Raw genomic sequence first — 17716 nt, forward strand, 5'->3', positions numbered from 1 at the left:
GCCTACCGATGAGCTGTGACTCTCATATGGCCTCCAAAAGTCTTGAACCTGCCCATACACTCTAGTCTCAGATGCAAAGGATCTAGGAGTAAAGGTGAGCAGGCCATGCTGTGAATTAGATCAGGATTTGACATATAAGCTCATTATACTTTTCTGGCAGTCAGCACATACCATGTCCACATTTTGTTTTCTTCTAGAGGTAATAAACTTCTAGAGGTAATTTCTTAAAATGCACTTTTACAACCTGGAAAATCAATTGCTGCATATAGTTACACTTGTACTTACAGTTTTGGATTATGTGAGCCATTCTAGTTTTAAATTACCCTTTACCCTGCATATCAGTAGGTTAGTAGGAGAGAGACTGGTGACTTTCTTCTTACCCTGGCATCTGTGGTCTTGTATAAGACAGTGACTCCTTGGTGTATGCTTGTAGTGATGCACTAATGATGTTAAGCCTCTATCAGCCCTCCGGAGTTGACATATCAATAGAGACTTAAGTTTAGGTGATTTATCTCTTTAAGAAATATTCACTAATATTAGCATATAATAAATAAAATTGTAAATACGTTAACAAAATCACCTTTAAATGGGTAATAGTGAAACGGCAGTGAAAGAATGCAGTCTTGAAAAACACTACGGTGCGAGCACACAGCCCCATGCCTGTAGTTATCCACCTCTGGCACGGTAATAAGGTAAGGGCGCTCAAGGGCGCGCTCCGAGCGTGCAGCGTGATCGCCGCCGGGGCCTGGGGCAGGCACGGCGGCGGGGGCGGCCCGCCGGCCGCGGCCGCTGCTCCCAATGACATTCCGATGTGTCTGGTGGCTCCGCCGGAGCGCACAGGTGACACAGCCGCGCCCCGCCGCCCCAGGGACGGCTTCTCCCTCGCTCACCGCCAGTATCTGGGAAGCAGAGCCCTCCTTGGCCAAGCCCTGCGCGACCCCCGCAGCAGCGCCGCCGCCCCCGAGGCACCGCCCGGGGGCCCGGCGAGCCCTGAGACGTGCAGGAGGCCGGCGCTGTGCCCGGCGCTGCGCCCGGCGGCGCACAGTGAGGGCCGCGGGGCGGGCGCGCCGCCGCCGCCGCTCCCGGTGCCTCCACTCGGGCGGCTCCTGGCGGCGGCGGCGCTCCGAGCCCCTCCCGGCTGGCGGGGACGGCGGCGGCGGGGCCCGATGGCGAGACCCGGCACTGCGTGCCCTCCGCCCGCCCGCCGGGTGATGGTGGCCGCACGGGCGCTGCTCTTCTGGGCGTTGGTTTACAGCTACTGCGGGGTGTGCGCCTGCATCGCCGGGCTGCGGCTGCTCTGGAGCATCGGTCGGCGGCCGGGCGAGACCTTCCGCTGGGTGGTGCGGGAGAACCCTCCTGCCTGCCTCAACGACCCCTCCCTGGGCACCCACTGCTACGTCCGCATCAAGGTGAGGGCGCGGGCGGGGGGAGCGGGTCCGCTAGGCGCGCAGGCACCCACCCCCGCGCTGTGCACGGCACCCCTGCCTGCCCTGCCCTGCCGTGCGGGGTGCGCTGTGCACGGCACCCCTGCCTGCCCTGCCCTGCTGTGCGGGGTGCGCGGACAGCCCCCCTGCCCTGCCGTACGTGCTCGCACAGCTGCGTGTTTTAAGCACCTGCCTGCGCTGCCCCGGGGAGCGGTGCTGTGCCCGGCCCGGCTGCGGGCCCTCAGGCCGGCGGGACGCGGTCTCCGGCCGGCCGGGGTGCGGAGCCCTGGGTGGGCGGCGAGGGGTTCCTTGGCGCCAGGTATCCCTCAGCCCGCCGCTCCCTGCACCGCCTCTGCTCTCTCTGCTGTTTACGGTTTGCCCAGTGGCACCGGGGAGCTTGTTTTGTGCATCACTGTTACAGGGAAAACGCAGAGTGAGAAGCTAATTGCTGTCCCTCAGGTTGAACAGTTTGAACCACCAGTCAATTTCTGTACTTGTCTCAGGTCTCTGTGATTTGCTTCTTTACTGAATGCTCTAAATGAAGTTTTATTAGCTAGGTTTCTTTTGCAGTTATAGGTGAGCAGAGCATGCATAGCAAGTTTTGTCAAGTGCTATTTTTCGTAAAATAAGCATAAAGATCTCTGTTCACAGGGTTCTGTGCAGATGGTTTTGTGGCATGAAGTACTAATATAAATTACTGAGCCTCAGTTTGTCATGATTTGCTTGTTTTCTTTTGCTAACATCATTAGGAGGCATGTGTGGGCTTTTTACTCATATGACATGTTCCTTTTTTCCTGTACCACAAAGCAGTAAATGAACAGGCTGCTGGGGAAGTGAAAGGGTATGACAGTAATAGAAGAGCATTTGGGGGCAAATCGAATTGCTATCAATATGACAGTTGATCACTCATTTCAGGAAATAAGAAACTCTTACTGTTGGATAACAGCAGGCTACTGGATTACTTTCCAAACACATATATCCTACAAATCCATCCAGATTTCAATAAAACAGCCAGTTTTATGGAAAAGGTGGCAACATCCCATGTCTGTTCTGGGGGTTGGACAAAAGGGAACAGCAGCAACTGAAAAAGTCCAGGATGGCTTAGTTTGGGCCATGTGATATTTAAACTCTTGCTGTACAAGTGGGAATAGAATTTTCAGGAGTAAAAGGGGTTTCTTAAAAGCAACAAATAGATTAGAATAAAAACATGGAGGGTAAATCCCAAGAGGACACTGACTGAAAGAAGCAGCATGGAGGAGGGCTTACCTATTACTCACTAAATGAGAAACTGTGGAAGAAGACTGAGAAACTTCTACTTTTTTAAATACAAAAGGATTAAAGACAGAGTGATCTGGAGAATGATACAGATGATGTAATGGCCTCAAAAATTACTAGCAATTTATTTTTACCTCTAGGGACTTCAAGTTCATTGGCATCCCAGAGGTGAAATATCAGTGTAATTAGGGGCAAAACTGAGAAAAAGTCCCTATTATATCCAGAGCAAATATTAAAAATCCAAATAGTTCCCTCTTCAGAGCCCTTTCAACAATGAGGATATAAGTTAATGGTTTTGGAGCTCATTAGTGACTTAGGAGTGTAAAGATATTTCAGAGCATTTGAAGCATCTTTGGCAAGAAAACCTTTTTTCATGCATTTGTGATCCTTGCCCTGATATTAGCTCTTGATGTGTAGCAAAGGCATGGGGTTTTTCTTTCTTTTTTTGAAATAGCAGAGACAGTGCAGGCTTTGACATTTGTTCAGAAATGTACAACCCTTCTTCCTGCAGTTTCCTTCACATGACTTCTAGACAGTATTTTGTGAGCTAACTCCCAACTTCTGTATCTACTTCTGTGTCAGAATTCAGTAAAACCTCTACGTCATAATCACAGTTTATTTAAATTCTACTGGATTTGACCTTCAGTCAGAGTAAGCTTGCGTACATCCATTCACTTCAATAGTATTTCAGTGTTCAGCTTCTACAATAAGTAAGTTGCCTGCTTGTAATTCTCATAAGACCCAATTCCTTAAAAGTGGCATCAGAAACTATTGACACAGCAGAAAGAAGATTATAACATTAAAGCTTAATTTTCTGAAGTGAGTCTGAAACCTAGAATGATAAAAACTAGCAAATATGTCTTGCTTTCTGGTTACTTAATTTTGATTGCGTTTGGTTGTTAAGAATCCATGCGGTCCTTTATCATGCCAGAATGCAATGTGATGGTTTTAAATACTTGCATAATCTTACCAGCCAACTGAAAGACTGGAAGTGCATTTAAAGTATTCTGCATTTTAAACTCTTTCTATAAAGCACATGACTGGTGTCAGTGTGAAAGCAATGTGCTTTCTGTGACAATAACCTGCATTTCCAAGTGGCTGTGCCAGGCAGTGCTCTGTTAGAAGTGTTTGTGTGCTCAGGGCTGGGCTGGCACACAGGCACAGCCTGGCAGGTATTGGGGATGGTCCTTCCTGGAAGAAGCTGTGGTGGGTGTGCAGGGTGTGGGGTGCTCAGCATTGGCAGGGTGTAGCAGATACCTGATCTCAGAAGTAAAGAAGGCTTCAGCTTCAAAACTGATAATTTGATATTATTTTAGGTGCAATAATTTGTTTCTTAGAATATGGTCTGAAACCATCATCATTCTCAAATCCCAAAACAGCAGTTCTATGCAGCAATAAACACATTTGTCTTTCTCTTTATTTTAGGATTCAGGGTTACGATTCCACTATGTGGCTGCTGGAGAAAGGGGCAAACCACTCATGTTGCTGCTTCACGGCTTTCCAGAATTCTGGTAAAACACCCTTCACCATTTTCCATTATAAAAGAGGCTGCATAAGATACCCAAGGATGACCACCTCTGCTTAAATATCCCCAGTGTGATCCCTTATATGTATTTATGAATACTAATGGCATGAAGTTTCAGTGGCAATGAACCATTGAAACATTTTTTTAACTGCTGCATCCACAAAATTCCTTCAGACTAACACAAACCAACCATCTTTTCTGTACTGTCAATCCATTTTTCCTCAGGTATGTACCCTTTTCTGCAAACTTTGTGAAGGCACTGCTAATTTTAAACATATTTCCTGTTTGGATAGTACTTGTACTATATGGCTAAAATTATGAATTATAGCAGAGGGTGTTAAAATAAGGATCCATTATATGTTAAGTGCAATCAGGATTGCTCCATTTATTAAAAATACTACACATTAATTTTTAACTAGGGGAGGGGAAGAACTATAAGTTCTATAGGCTATTGTGCAGCCTAATTTCAGAATGCTACTCAGGGGAAAATGTTCTATTATTAGTTCATCACAAGATGAATGATGAATCAAACCCAATCCTAAATGTCTGTTTATAACAATGAAAAGCGGTCATGTGTCCAATGATTTAACCAAATTGCTCAGGCTGTTGTTGTCAGGTTTAACTAGTGAAGCATGGCTTACAGAACTTGCACAGGAAAAACAGTAAGGGAATAAGGGGAGTACTAATGCCAGCAATATAGCAAGGTAAACAATCCTTTTCCTTACCAAACTCAGCTGTGGGGCTAGAGGCCACTGCTGGAGCTGAGATCTTCCAGTCTGTACTCAGGTCATACCATGCTAAACTGACCCAAGTAGAAGAGAGGTCAGTTCTCTTCCCTCAGCAATTTCCCCTAGGTACTAATGCCCTTCTGGGTGATGGGAGAGTCATGTTTCTGTTCAGTAAAATTTTCAAATAAGGACATTTTTCTAGTAATAAATTGCTTTCTAAAATTATTAAAACTGTAAACTTTGATTGAAAGGACAGTTAGATGGGCCAGGGCACATTCTATTCAAACATTATGTATATCTTGCATAAAGCATATTCTAACACAGGAAATGAGACTACAGCTGATTTCCCCTATGGGGGAATAGTAATGGAGAAATTAGCATTTTATATACATATTGTACTGAGATTAGGTATATTATTTTTAAAAAGCAGAAAGTAATTCTAACAGTTTAGAATAGTGAGTCATGCTGTAAGTGGCAGCTACTAGATTGTATTGTCTGACCATTCGAAAAGGATGAATAAAAAACCTATTATGTAGGTCACTGGGACCACAAAGAGTTTCTATCACTGTTTTTATAAAGAACACTTCATGCTAATAGTCTGTAAACCAGTCATATTACCAATATTTGTGTTAGGATATTAATTCACTCAGTGAGTACTTTTTCATTCAGGAATAGTGATTGTTCTGACAGCACAAGATAAAATATTCGCAATTTAAGAGAAATGTAAAGCAGCATCAAATTTGTATTGTTTGTCTAAGAAAACAAAAAGGATATTATCCACAATTACAGTTTTTAAATTTAATAAATCCTCTGCCTTCAAATGTCTCAAGGTTATAACTAGGACAAACATAAGCAGACAATACTGACCACTAAGAGTGATAGAGAATGTCTGAAGGTGACAGATCACTAAAGAATGTAACACAATAGAGCCAGTGAGGGTTTCAGATGCATAAGAACTTGAAAATTAATACATTGTAGAAGGTCAATAATAAAATACTTGAAACTGGACATAATGTGTTGAGGCAGCTGATTACTTAAAAGTTGTGAGCTGCTACATTTTATACTACTTGCCCTTTAGAAAAAATATGATCAGAAAGTCTCAAAGTAGATTCAACCTTATGAACATGGAGGCATTCTCAACATTTCCAAATTCTGCTTGCAAAGCAGTTGTCTTATAGTTATATATCATATGGGATAAAAGGGTTTATTTGAATATAAAACCAACCCATTTGATAGGTCAGACATTTGGAGACTGATGGACTGTTGTGAAAACAGAGGATGAGAATAGCTTGTAGACATTTTCAGAAAACAAAAATAGTTGATTTCTGTATTTATGGGCCTGGTTCTTTCTTCTTACTGGAGTATATGGAATAGCTGCAACAGTTACCATGGCAAAGTCAGCTTCCAAGTCATTATATAATGCCTGTAAAAAATTCATTCCCAGAAATCTCAGCTAAACCTTGTCTTCACATTATATAGCACTGAAATGAAAATGTTCTGACTGTTTTGTTTCTATGAAAACAGATTCATATCACTGAGTGTCCCTCTAACCTTATGTAAGTTCAAAGTCCCTAATAGGCTGGAGGCAAAGGTAAAGTGGAAGAGCCCATGGTCTGATACAGATGTTGTTTGGATTAAGATAGAATTCTGTGCATCACACTTACAACTACTGATGATCCAAATGTTATATATCCTTTATCTGAAACTGTTGAAGCAAGCAGAAATAAAAGACAGATCCTAGCACAGACGGATGCAGTCACTGTTACATATGTCAAGAAGGATCATGTTTTTCATACATCTTTCTAGTACAGTGTAAGATAAGAAAATGCCTGTCTTGGTAATGGCTAGTCTAAAATTTATTTGGTTTCAGTAACAGCTGAAGGACAGGTAGTTCTTGCCCATCATTTTCTTTTTATTTTTTGCTTCATAACACACATACAGTTACAGAGTGAGGAATAGCCCGGGGTTTTGCCTGAGTTCTTGCCTTTGTATGCCTTTTGATGTATATAATGCTATTGCTCTTTTCCATAGAAACCCAAGGATGAAATACTTTGTCTAGTAACAACACATTGAGAGAGCTTGTTCTGCAACAGTTCTGATATCGACACAGATGAAAGTGTATACAGGATAAATCCTATAAACTTCACCAAGCTCATTTGTTATTAATTGGATTTCTTTCTTTGGTTTATTTAGTGTATGAATTATCTGACATTCTTTTTCTGAATGGGCAAAAAATGCAAAACATGGCTGGGAGTAAGCCAGGGAGAAGAGAAAGCTTTTCAGATCTTACTTTTTTGATGCTACTATGGCTCCAAAGATAAAACAGAATAGTCCTCCCTTTGCTCTGGTTTATGCCTGCTTATTTGCAGCAAAGGGACTGTGCCAGACTCCAGGAACTGTTGAAAAAACATGGCTCTGGCCATGTCCCCTTTGTGGCAGCTGCACTTTGTTACTGGAGGATTCAAGATGGGAGCACAAAACTACTGCAGCCACAAAGGACCATCGGCACAGCAGAGAAAGGAAAAAGAATCTCATAGCAAACAAAGCCATGCTAGTTTACCCTCAAATATTTGGGTGCAAAAGCGTTGAGTGCATTTTTGGTATCATACTGCTTGACCTTGTAACTCCAACTTTTTTTCCCCTTTGTTAGGTATTCTTGGCGCCATCAATTGCGGGAATTTAAAAGTGAATATCGAGTGGTGGCCCTGGATTTGAGAGGTTATGGAGAAACAGATGCTCCTCCTCACAAAGAAAATTACAAGTTAGATTGCCTGATAGCAGACATAAAGGATATTTTGGAATCTCTAGGTGCGTTAGTAGAAGAAAAACCTACTTGACTCAAAAATTACTTGACTTTCTAGGAAAAGAAACCCACATGAAGATCTAGCACTGGTTTTGTTCTTTGGTTTTTTTTTAATATGTGCATCACAGAGGTGTATAGATATAAATCTAAGGATACTAATACTGTTTGGACAATTATAAATGAAAAAGTGTTGTTTTCTAATTACAATGTGTATGTCTGTATTAGCAATATATAAAGATCATTTTTTCATCAGGAGTTTTGAAAAGAAAATTCCTATGTGCTGTAAAATGCAGTACAAACCTAGGGTCCTTTTCCCTAAAAAGTTTTTCCTCCTAACCACTTGCACTTAGTGGATAATATTCTGAGTTAGAGCCTTGCATACCAAGGAATTTATATCAGATGACATTCTTCTTGCACAAACAAGACATAATAAATATTGTGGGCTTTACAAAGCTGGTGAGAGTGCATCTGCTATATTGGGAAAAAAATAACCCTCTGAAAATACTACCCTCTGCACAATACTACTCTTGTCAGTTCTCAAGAGCCGAATCACTCTGTCTTACACAACAGTAAGAGCGGAAGGGAGAACAAGGGGCACACTGCTCTCTATGGCAAATATACAGGGGAAAGGTCTAGAGCTGAAGTGCAAAACTTGCCCCTCCAGTTCAGTCTGAATTGTCCCTGTTTGGGTGATGAATTGTAACCCCTGGTGAAGGGTATTTCCCTTCCATACCAAGATCAACACAAGGGATTAGATTGTCATTCTCTGAGTAATTTTAATTCCCTGGATACTCTAGCCATAGTAAAATAACTTACTGCATTTCATATGGAGAAATAATAAACCAGTGATTCAAGTTCTGAGATTTGAATTTAGGATTTGCTTTGCTTGTGATGTTTGAGTATTGGCAAAAGATTGGACAGGCAGTCCTCACACTGTTGACATTTTCCAGCCTTTGCTGGTTGTGTTAATCTCCATGGTAATGCCAAGGTTATGCTTGAGAAATGCTCTCAGCATAATTTAATTTCAGAGGGATTTAAGTTTTTTTGGGAAAATCACTTCAGAGCTTTGTTATCTTTGTTTGTCCTAATCCTAAGTTAAATTCTTTTGAAGGACTTGATTATATCAAAAGTGCTCCAGAAGATTTCTATCCAAGAGGGCTTATAAGGTTCTTTGACAACTGTGTCCAAATTTATGTCAGAATTCTAAACATCTTGGCTTTTATATGTTTCAGTTGTAGTCTGTGTGCTCAACATTCCTGTCCTCAATGAGGAGGGTGATGGTATCTGACACTAGAGTATGTTGTTTTCCAGCAGTGGTTAAAGGAGTGTTAAGCTTTCAAAACACATGGTCACTATCCTGCCCATGTCCCTTCTATTGCTGCTAAAATACAATTTTTTATTGATGAAAGAGTAAGTATGTGAATGTCCAGAACTTACAGAATTGCCAATAAAACAGCTTATGAAGAAAAGCTGCATGCCTCCTAAGTATATAAATGGGAGTGTTTACACATGCTCCATATAAGGCTACTAAGCATAATGCCCACTTTTTGCATAATGATGCCACTGAGTGCTTAGATAACCTCTCATACTCAGAGAAATACATTAGGATTAATTTTGTTCTGGAGGTGCTCAGGACACTGCTCAGTCTTCTTGTCTGCAGTTTCAAATTCCAAACTCCCTAAACACGGCCAATGTACATGTGTTATAATGTCTGCAGACTGAAGTGTCTATATGGTCCTGCAGTGGCCAAGATGTAAACAGGGTGGCCATCTGCATACTGAGTGACTTTAGGGTGACATGGAGGTAGTAGAGTTAAAGTTGAATGAAGTCCAATTAAATACTTTGACATATTTGTAAATTTTTAAACTATACCAATGCCCTATTTTTCCTGAGCATTAGTAATGGAAGAGGTGCTGTATTAAAGTTACATTAATAAACATGCTGAACCACCTATTCAGCCCAATAATGAGTTTGTTGTATGAGCTGATTTCTGTGGATACTAATTCGTTTGAAATAAAAGCATGTATCTGTGTTTCTGTGGTAGGATACAACAAGTGTGTGTTGATTGGCCATGACTGGGGAGGAATGATCGCTTGGTTAGTGGCCATATGTTACCCTGAAATGGTGACTAAGCTGATTGTGGTTAATTTCCCTCACCCTTCTGTATTTACAGGTAAGTTTTACAGTAGTCTTTGTTGTAGCTGCATTTTGGTCATGATTGTGCTTTCTTTGAGAACCAGCAGCCTGGCTCAGTAGATGAGCTCTATGGCTCTCACAGCCTGGACTGTATTTTATGAAGCAGTAAGATATCAAGTATTTATTTGACCTCTGAAAATAAATTCACTGTAGGAAGAGGGAATGCCTGCAACAAAAGTTACAGATGTTTTTTTAATCCTTGAAGGTCCACAAACCTAACTTTCGAACACATGAATCTGTTTTGTTGCACTTTATCACTGTTTATCACTGTTATATATATAAGGAAAAATTCCCAAAGAGGGATGTATATTGTATTATACTTTGGTAGAGGCAGCACTGCATTATTAAATCAGCATAAGCCTGTCTTTGTATCAATGTGAATCAGACACTAGAATTACATCATGATTTGGGTGACAAGTGACAGTTTATGATCTCGTACAAAATCCATTGGAAGAAGTCTTTCTAGGCTACTTAATAGACCCTTAGGAATATACCAGTACTTTGCTGAAACAGGACTTGTTTCACTGTTTGTTTTGTGATAGAGTTGAGTTTGTCTACTACCCAGAATTACAAAACATTTCAAAGGAATTGTATCAACATTCAGTAATGAAAAGGAAAGTACTACCTCACTAACTTGAATTTTTTCAATTGCTGGCCTTACCCTATTTCCATTTAAAAAGTCACCCAATTTCCCCATAAATGGCTAAGAATATTCAGCAGAGCTTTAATTTTCATTTTAATTGAATGTAAATCTGACCTTACACTGTGGGATCAGCCACACCATCCATATTAGTTGTTCTTACAGTGTTCTTGGGCACCTTTCTAGGATACTAAAGAACATTTTGCCAGGTGGTAAATCCACACTTACCCATGGAGAAGTCTGTTTTCCACACGAGAAGGAAGGAGATTTTTGCAGTGTTTTCAATGAGCACAGGAGCAAGGCTGTAGAGAAGATAATTGCAGTTTATTATAGTATTTGTTTGCATATTTGTTGAACTACAAAATCTGGTCTGTAGCTTAATAAATTCTCCCTACATCAAATTTATTCTACTTTGGATTAAAAGAAAATACACAGTGTCTAAATAGTACAGAAAAGTAAAGTAATCAGTGCTGACAATGGTCCATAAGGAAAAATATAATGGATAATGCAATTTAAGAATGTGTAAGATACAAAACTTTAGAAGATAGCTAACACTTCAATTTCTGTTGGCTTAAAACCAATTTTTATTCCCTGTCAGAATTAATATTTCAGAGATTTGTCCTGTGTTGGGAATGTGGTTTTTGCATTCCTAAATTTGCACCTGTGAAGGAAAAGTTCTAGACGTCCTAGTACCTGCACACACTGTGTGCTTGCTTTGAGGAAATTAGGTATTTCAATGTCAGTGTTGGCTCTTGAAACTCACTTGAGACACAGATTTACAATAAAAAAAAAAAAAAACCAGTCAATTGAAGTTTGTTATAGATAGATACATAGATAGGTAGATATAGATAGATATAATTTTCTTTTGCTATATATGCTCCTATGTCTTTAAAAATGACTGTAAAAATCTTTGAAAAGGGACTCGATGTAATCTTGATTACAATTCTTGAAATTGCCAAAAAGACACTGTTAGAAAAATTCTATACTTCAATGAACAGTAGTGATGCAGTCTTTAGAATGTCCGTGGATCATCATCTACAGATTTCTCTGCATCACATAACTGATGAGAGAAATACCTATTTATGCCTTTTATTCCATATCTGGAAAAAAAATGCTTTGGACTAGCTACACAAATAGATCTCTAAGTGAAAAACTAACATGCAATTAAACTGTCCAGTGCTGCTGTCCTCACCTAATCTTTGGCAAACTTCTGTTTTGCTGGCTGCTTCTACTAACATTTATATAAGAGGTATCTTTCAATGGCCACATCATATATTTACTCCTGAAACAATAATCATCTTTTGTCACACAGCATACTTTAATGTAATATTTTTAAAACATTCCTTTAAGTTTAAAAAATAGTAATATTACTAGTAATTTTGTTTGAGCCATCAGTTTTCATTTTTAATTCATGGACATTTTTGTTTCAGAATACATTCTACGACATCCATCACAATTGATTAAATCTGGTTACTACTTCTTTTTCCAAATGCCATGGTTTCCTGAATTCATGTTTACACTAAATGATTTCAAGGTGAGCAAAATGAATGCTCTTGTTTATATATGTAACTGTGAGTAATGGAGTAATTGCCACCTACACTGATCCCTTCTGATGTAGTTATAATTACTGGAAAAAATATGGAGCCTTCTGATTTTTCTTCTTAAGCTTTATATAAAGTAGGATACAAATATATAGAGTCTCTGAGATAAACTCTTACTTCTGCATTTCTGGGAGGTGCTGAAGGAGGTAGTTTTAACCTCAGCACTTTAGTGCATTACTCCACCTAGAGAGTCAGCTGGTTTCACTTGTGCCCATACCAGTGGGACACCGTTGGTGCCCGGGGAGTTCCTGCTGACTTACCTGAAGTTCCTGTGCGCAGTGGGACATCCTCTTATATCTCAGAGCCTGCTACAGGGCAGGCAGTGTGGGAGGCTGGGCACTGCATTCAGCCAGGTGATGAATTGTGCCCTAGAAGCCAAGGCCAACCCTTTGTGTAACCTTAAATGTGAGCAGGAGCCGATAGAAAAGGACAACAGTGCAGGATACACCCTCCTACACACCGACAGCCCCGAGCACAGCTTCCCGTGCTGCACAGACAGGGCATGGCCAGCTGGGAGGTCACGAATCATCCTCCTTCCTGCCCTGCCACCTGCTGGGGTCCATCCCAAAAAACCTATGTGCCTGCACTTGCCTGTCACAGTAGTAAGTCAGGATGCAGTAACTTGGTAATACTGGTATTTCTACTTGATTATTCTGGAATAAGTTCTACTAGAGATATTTACCTTGTGCTTTACATATAGCTGTCTAAAAACTCATTTGAACCATTCACTGTATTTTGAATATAAATAGATTTAATAAATAAACAGATTTTAGAAAGGCATGTCCTGTTGAAGGAGACAAATCACATTTTTTAGCTATCTTACATAATAGCTTTTTCTTCTTGCTGTTGTAGGTTCTGAAAAGTTTATTTACCAGCCAGGCCACTGGAATTGGAAGGAAAGGCTGCAGACTAACTGCAGAGGATATTGAAGCTTATCTCTATGTCTTTTCACAACCCGGAGCATTAACAGGACCCATTAACCATTACAGAACTCTTTTCAGGTCAGTATAATGTCCCCAAGCAAAGGAAAATATTCTAGAGAGTCCCCTGGAGCCCAGAGGTGTTACTGCTGCTCCTCTCCTGCTGCTGAACCCGGGGAAACCCCCAGGTGTGTTCCTGAAGCCTCACCAGGTGGGCACAAGCCCAGTCAAGCAGTGAGAGGAGATGTGTGTTCTGAGAGGTGTCCACACAAAGCGGCAAAACAAGCAGAGTGCACAAAAGGAAAATCTTTGTTTCAAAATCTAATAAAGCAAAGACTCTTTTTCATTCACAGCCCCCATGGCAATCCTAAAAATCCACCTCTAAACAATACTTTAAAAATTAACACCAATTAATTGTTTGCATTACAATTCATATTATGAGAAATGTATCAAGAGCTTATTATTACATAATACCACTAGATGATATGGCATCCAAGTATGTTACCCTTACTTGTAGCTTTACAAGACCATATCTGGCACAATTTTATTGTGTTTAGGCTATTTCTGTTTTTCAGAAAGGTGAGAGACGTTTTGTATAACTAAGCATAAAACCAACCTAACTTGATTTGGATTTGGGGTTTTTTTGTTCCTTTATTGGACTTAGGAGACTCCCTTCACAGAGTAAAACAGAGATAGTGTCATAATAGGAAATATTTTTGCAAGATTAATATTTATTTTCTCAAACAGCTTTCTAACAGTTTTAACTTTCCTGAAAGGAGTTGGCTTGGCCTGAGAGTCAGACACCCCCCTTTTTACCCACCAAAAACAGGGCCAAGGCCAGAAGGTCTTAATTCTGCATATATTCTACTTATAGCATTAACTTGGACTATATCAAGAAGAGTGGCATTGAATTTGTTTTTCCTTTATCATCTCCAGTCTTCATCAGTGATAAATGTCCTGCATGCTTCTCTAACAAAAGACCAGCTTCCCAATATCCTATAAATTGACAATTCCCTTCTTACCCTAAACTCAGGCAGTAGGTGTTTGAAGTAGAGTAACTTTTCATTTTCCCTGGTCCAAACTTACTACTTCCTTTATTGCTCTTTCTGTGTCACCCATGCTGTCACTGTCAGGAGAGCAGTCAGCAAGGAAAACACTGTGAGGAAAAACAGGGACCTGAGCAAGATGCTGCCTTGTACAGGCTGAGACAGAACTGGAACGAGAAAGCAGAAAGCTAACCCCGAGCATGGCTGACAGTGGGGAGTAAATGAGATGGCTATGCTGGTAACAGTACACTTATTTAAAGCTGTGCAGAACAGCCGATGACATCAGCTGGGATGTCCAAGGGCCACGGCGCTGCCCGCCTGCCCAGCGGCTCCCCCGCCCTCAGCAGCCCCGGGCAGGGCTAATGAGGAGCTGAGAGGCGCCAGCGCCCCGAGCCCTGCTCGTTCCATCGGCCGCAGCACCTCGCTCCACTGCATGAGCACATTAACCAGATGCTCCTCTCACAGCAGCAGTGACGTGCCTGTGATAGCTGAACTGCTCTGGGAGTCACAGACAAATGGAAAAGTTGTGAACATTCAAACTATTGTTTCAGACCTTTTCAGACTCAAAAAGAAAGTGAAGTATCAGTTTTAAGTCAGAAAGTATCTTCACAGCTATTAATTCCTCTGTGTGTTTTGCGTGTATGTGTGTGCATTGTTTGCTTTATTCTTCTAATGAAAATACACCTGCACTGAATTCAGAGAATCTTATTTAGGTGCTATCAGCCACAATGCAGCAGGTTTTGGACTGGAACAAAAACATCAGTCACTCAGTTCCTGCTGCCAGTTGTGATGGTCATGCCTTATGGGATGGGAATCGTTAAATATGAAAGCTAGATTGGAATTTTCCCTTTCTCTCATCTTAGTCATTAAGCAGCACTTGGATGCTAATGACTTGTTTTCACCATAACTCCCAGTGGGCTGGTACTGGTGACCTATGTGTTAAAGGGTTCTGACTCATTACTATCCACTTGGAGGTGCATTCTTCAGAGCCTAATTTTTCTGGAATGTTATTTCCAAAGAGGTGATTAAAATAACCTGCTTCCATCCATCACCAGCACATCTTTTTATAAATAGCACAGTGGTCATTCCTTTCACTATACATTAAATACAAACACTTTAAGAATAAATCCACAAAGTTTTTCTATCATGCTTGGTTAAGAGAGATAGGTAAGAAGCTGGAAGTTGAATTTCTTCTGACACACAGTTTGTTTAGAAAATAGCATTAGTTCTCTTGTAACAGTTAAGAAGTACTTCACTGTTTACAGAGAAACTGTATAACAATGCTGTATGAAGGTCTGAGTCTGTTTTTCAAAGACTTTAATATTTCATGAATGGAACTTCCCTTTCTAAATGAGAAATCTGTGCATTAATTGATTTTACAAGTGATTTCTGGAAACTTCAGCAATTACATAATTTCCCATATTCCAGACTGAACAGAAATATAGTGTAGTTCATAGGCAATGAAAAGTGACAAAAAAGCCTGTGAAAAAAAATCCTGTATAAAGCCTGATAGAGTTTACCTAAGTGAGGCTGCAAACCTTGCAGGCACAAAACAGTAAACTGTACAGTAGTGAAAAAACACACATGTTAATAGTGAAAGAGATCCAGGATACTGGACTAAAAGGTGAAGAGATTAGTCTCAATGCAAGGAATCAGATATCAGATTATCAGTTTTTAAAATTGGTACTATGAATAAGCTGTGGTTCAGTGGGTGAGGTCAAGTTGTTTGCAAAATGAGATTTAAATCCACTGGTAAAAAGGGCCATTTTAAGAATTTTTGTAATCATCAGTCAAAATGAAATTATTTTCTAAAGTGATCTTTTATTAACATTTCTTGACTTTGCATGTAAGTAGAGAGGAAGAATGTCTTCAAAGTCTCATTTTATTTGTCTTACTTTAAGACATCACCTTTTTCTTGCTCGTTTTACAGAACATAGTCTCTTAACTCCTAATTTTACAACTAGTACTTACATATGTCATAAAAGTTAATTCAGGAAATATTTTTTTATACATTACTAGTTTAAAATAATCCTATTTTTTCATTAATATAATAAAGATTTGTATCTGATCAGATGGAATCTATTTTGAATTATCACAGCTCATCTGTCACTGTATGTGACTAAAAGTAAGCAATTCAAGCTTGGATAAATTTTTTAACATCTTTGAAATGTGCTGGAATAAACTCTGATAGGTTAATGCTGAAAAGTCTTTCATACTAGCTACTTGCATCTTTCATGTCTATAATATGAGGTAATATTTATAAAATTAACAATTTTAAATAATTGCATTAAGAAAAGAAAAATTTAAAGTTTAAGTAGGTCATTTTGATAGAACTTGGAGTCACAGTGGTTTTTTGATATTGTAGAAGATATTGTGACACCTAGAAAGTTTACAGTGAGATTCACTGCATTGATTTCAAAAGCTGTATCGAATGAAATATGTCCAGGTGATTTTTTATTAAAATAAGACCTAACTAAGTGTGTTTTATTTTTCAAGCTGCCTGCCTCTACAGCATCATGAAGTCATCATGCCAACACTGCTGTTATGGGGAGAAAGAGATGCATTTATGGAAGTTGAGATGGCAGAAATTACAAGGATTTATGTTAAAAATCATTTCAGATTAACTATTTTGTCAGAAGCCAGTCATTGGCTCCAGCAGGATCAACCTGACATAGTGAACAAGTTGATATGGACCTTTCTTAAGGAAGAGACAAAAAGAAAAAGAGAATGACTGTTTGTACATGTTTTAAGGGGTCTAAATAAAAGCTCTTCAGATTTAAAACCTAATTGTTATCAGGGCCATATTTCCAGCCTGCCTTCTATTTTGAGCTCTGTTAGAGAAGTGTTTTCATTGTACTGTACATTTGGACACTAATCGTACAGCTAAAAGAAGTGAGTATGAGAATATATGATACCAACATTGGTTTTACCTGTATACTTGTATTTTGCACATAAAAACACCTGCCTTAAAATACATATGTATTTGTACAGAAAGAAAATCATGGAAAGTTGCTTGGTTTTGTTTTCTCCCTTGCTTTACAGTTGTAATGTGTGGTGCCTTTTACAAATTTATAATGAAACAATAGAGTGGTGCCATACTGAAGAAAGTCACAAGTTTTCATTCTAGATTTGCCTGAATTTTTTTAATGTATTTTACCATTAAACAGTAACTCTTTTTATCTATATTTTAGCATACTGAACGATTGACAATTTTCTGGGTACGTTTCTAGTCTTCAAGTGAATAATGATCAGTATCTTGTTGTATTGTTGAATGCAGCTGCTTTGCGCAATGTGTTTTTCTTTCTTGACTAAAAAATGGGAAACCTGTACACTCCACATGTCTGAACAGGAACAATGGAAAATTAAGATATAACATGTATCAAATCCACCTCTGTCTAATAAAATGCAACTTACAAGACTCCCTTCACTTTATCTGACTTCCTATGGAGAGATTTACTGAAGCTAAGAATTGGGTTTGAATAGCTGAAGCGTCTGGTCTGGTATTCAGCGTGGACACTCATGCTATGAGTGTTGTCAATTTTTGAAAATAATGCCTCG

At 39.8% G+C, this 17716-nt stretch overlaps 1 protein-coding gene across 1 annotated transcript; it reads left to right on the top strand.

Moving 5' to 3' along the window:
- The first annotated feature begins 1163 nt into the window (after nucleotides 1-1163).
- EPHX4 (epoxide hydrolase 4) lies at nucleotides 1164-17590 on the top strand. Its single transcript, XM_030226447.2, has 7 exons — nucleotides 1164-1409; nucleotides 4125-4210; nucleotides 7603-7760; nucleotides 9800-9928; nucleotides 12022-12125; nucleotides 13045-13193; nucleotides 16655-17590. The coding sequence occupies exons 1-7, from the start codon at nucleotides 1167-1169 to the stop codon at nucleotides 16887-16889; spliced, it is 1104 nt and encodes a 367-aa protein (XP_030082307.2). The 5' UTR covers nucleotides 1164-1166; the 3' UTR covers nucleotides 16890-17590.
- The last annotated feature ends 126 nt before the right edge of the window (nucleotides 17591-17716 follow it).

This window comes from Serinus canaria, chromosome 8, assembly GCF_022539315.1.
Source record: "Serinus canaria isolate serCan28SL12 chromosome 8, serCan2020, whole genome shotgun sequence".
Classification (NCBI taxonomy): Eukaryota; Metazoa; Chordata; class Aves; order Passeriformes; family Fringillidae; genus Serinus; species Serinus canaria.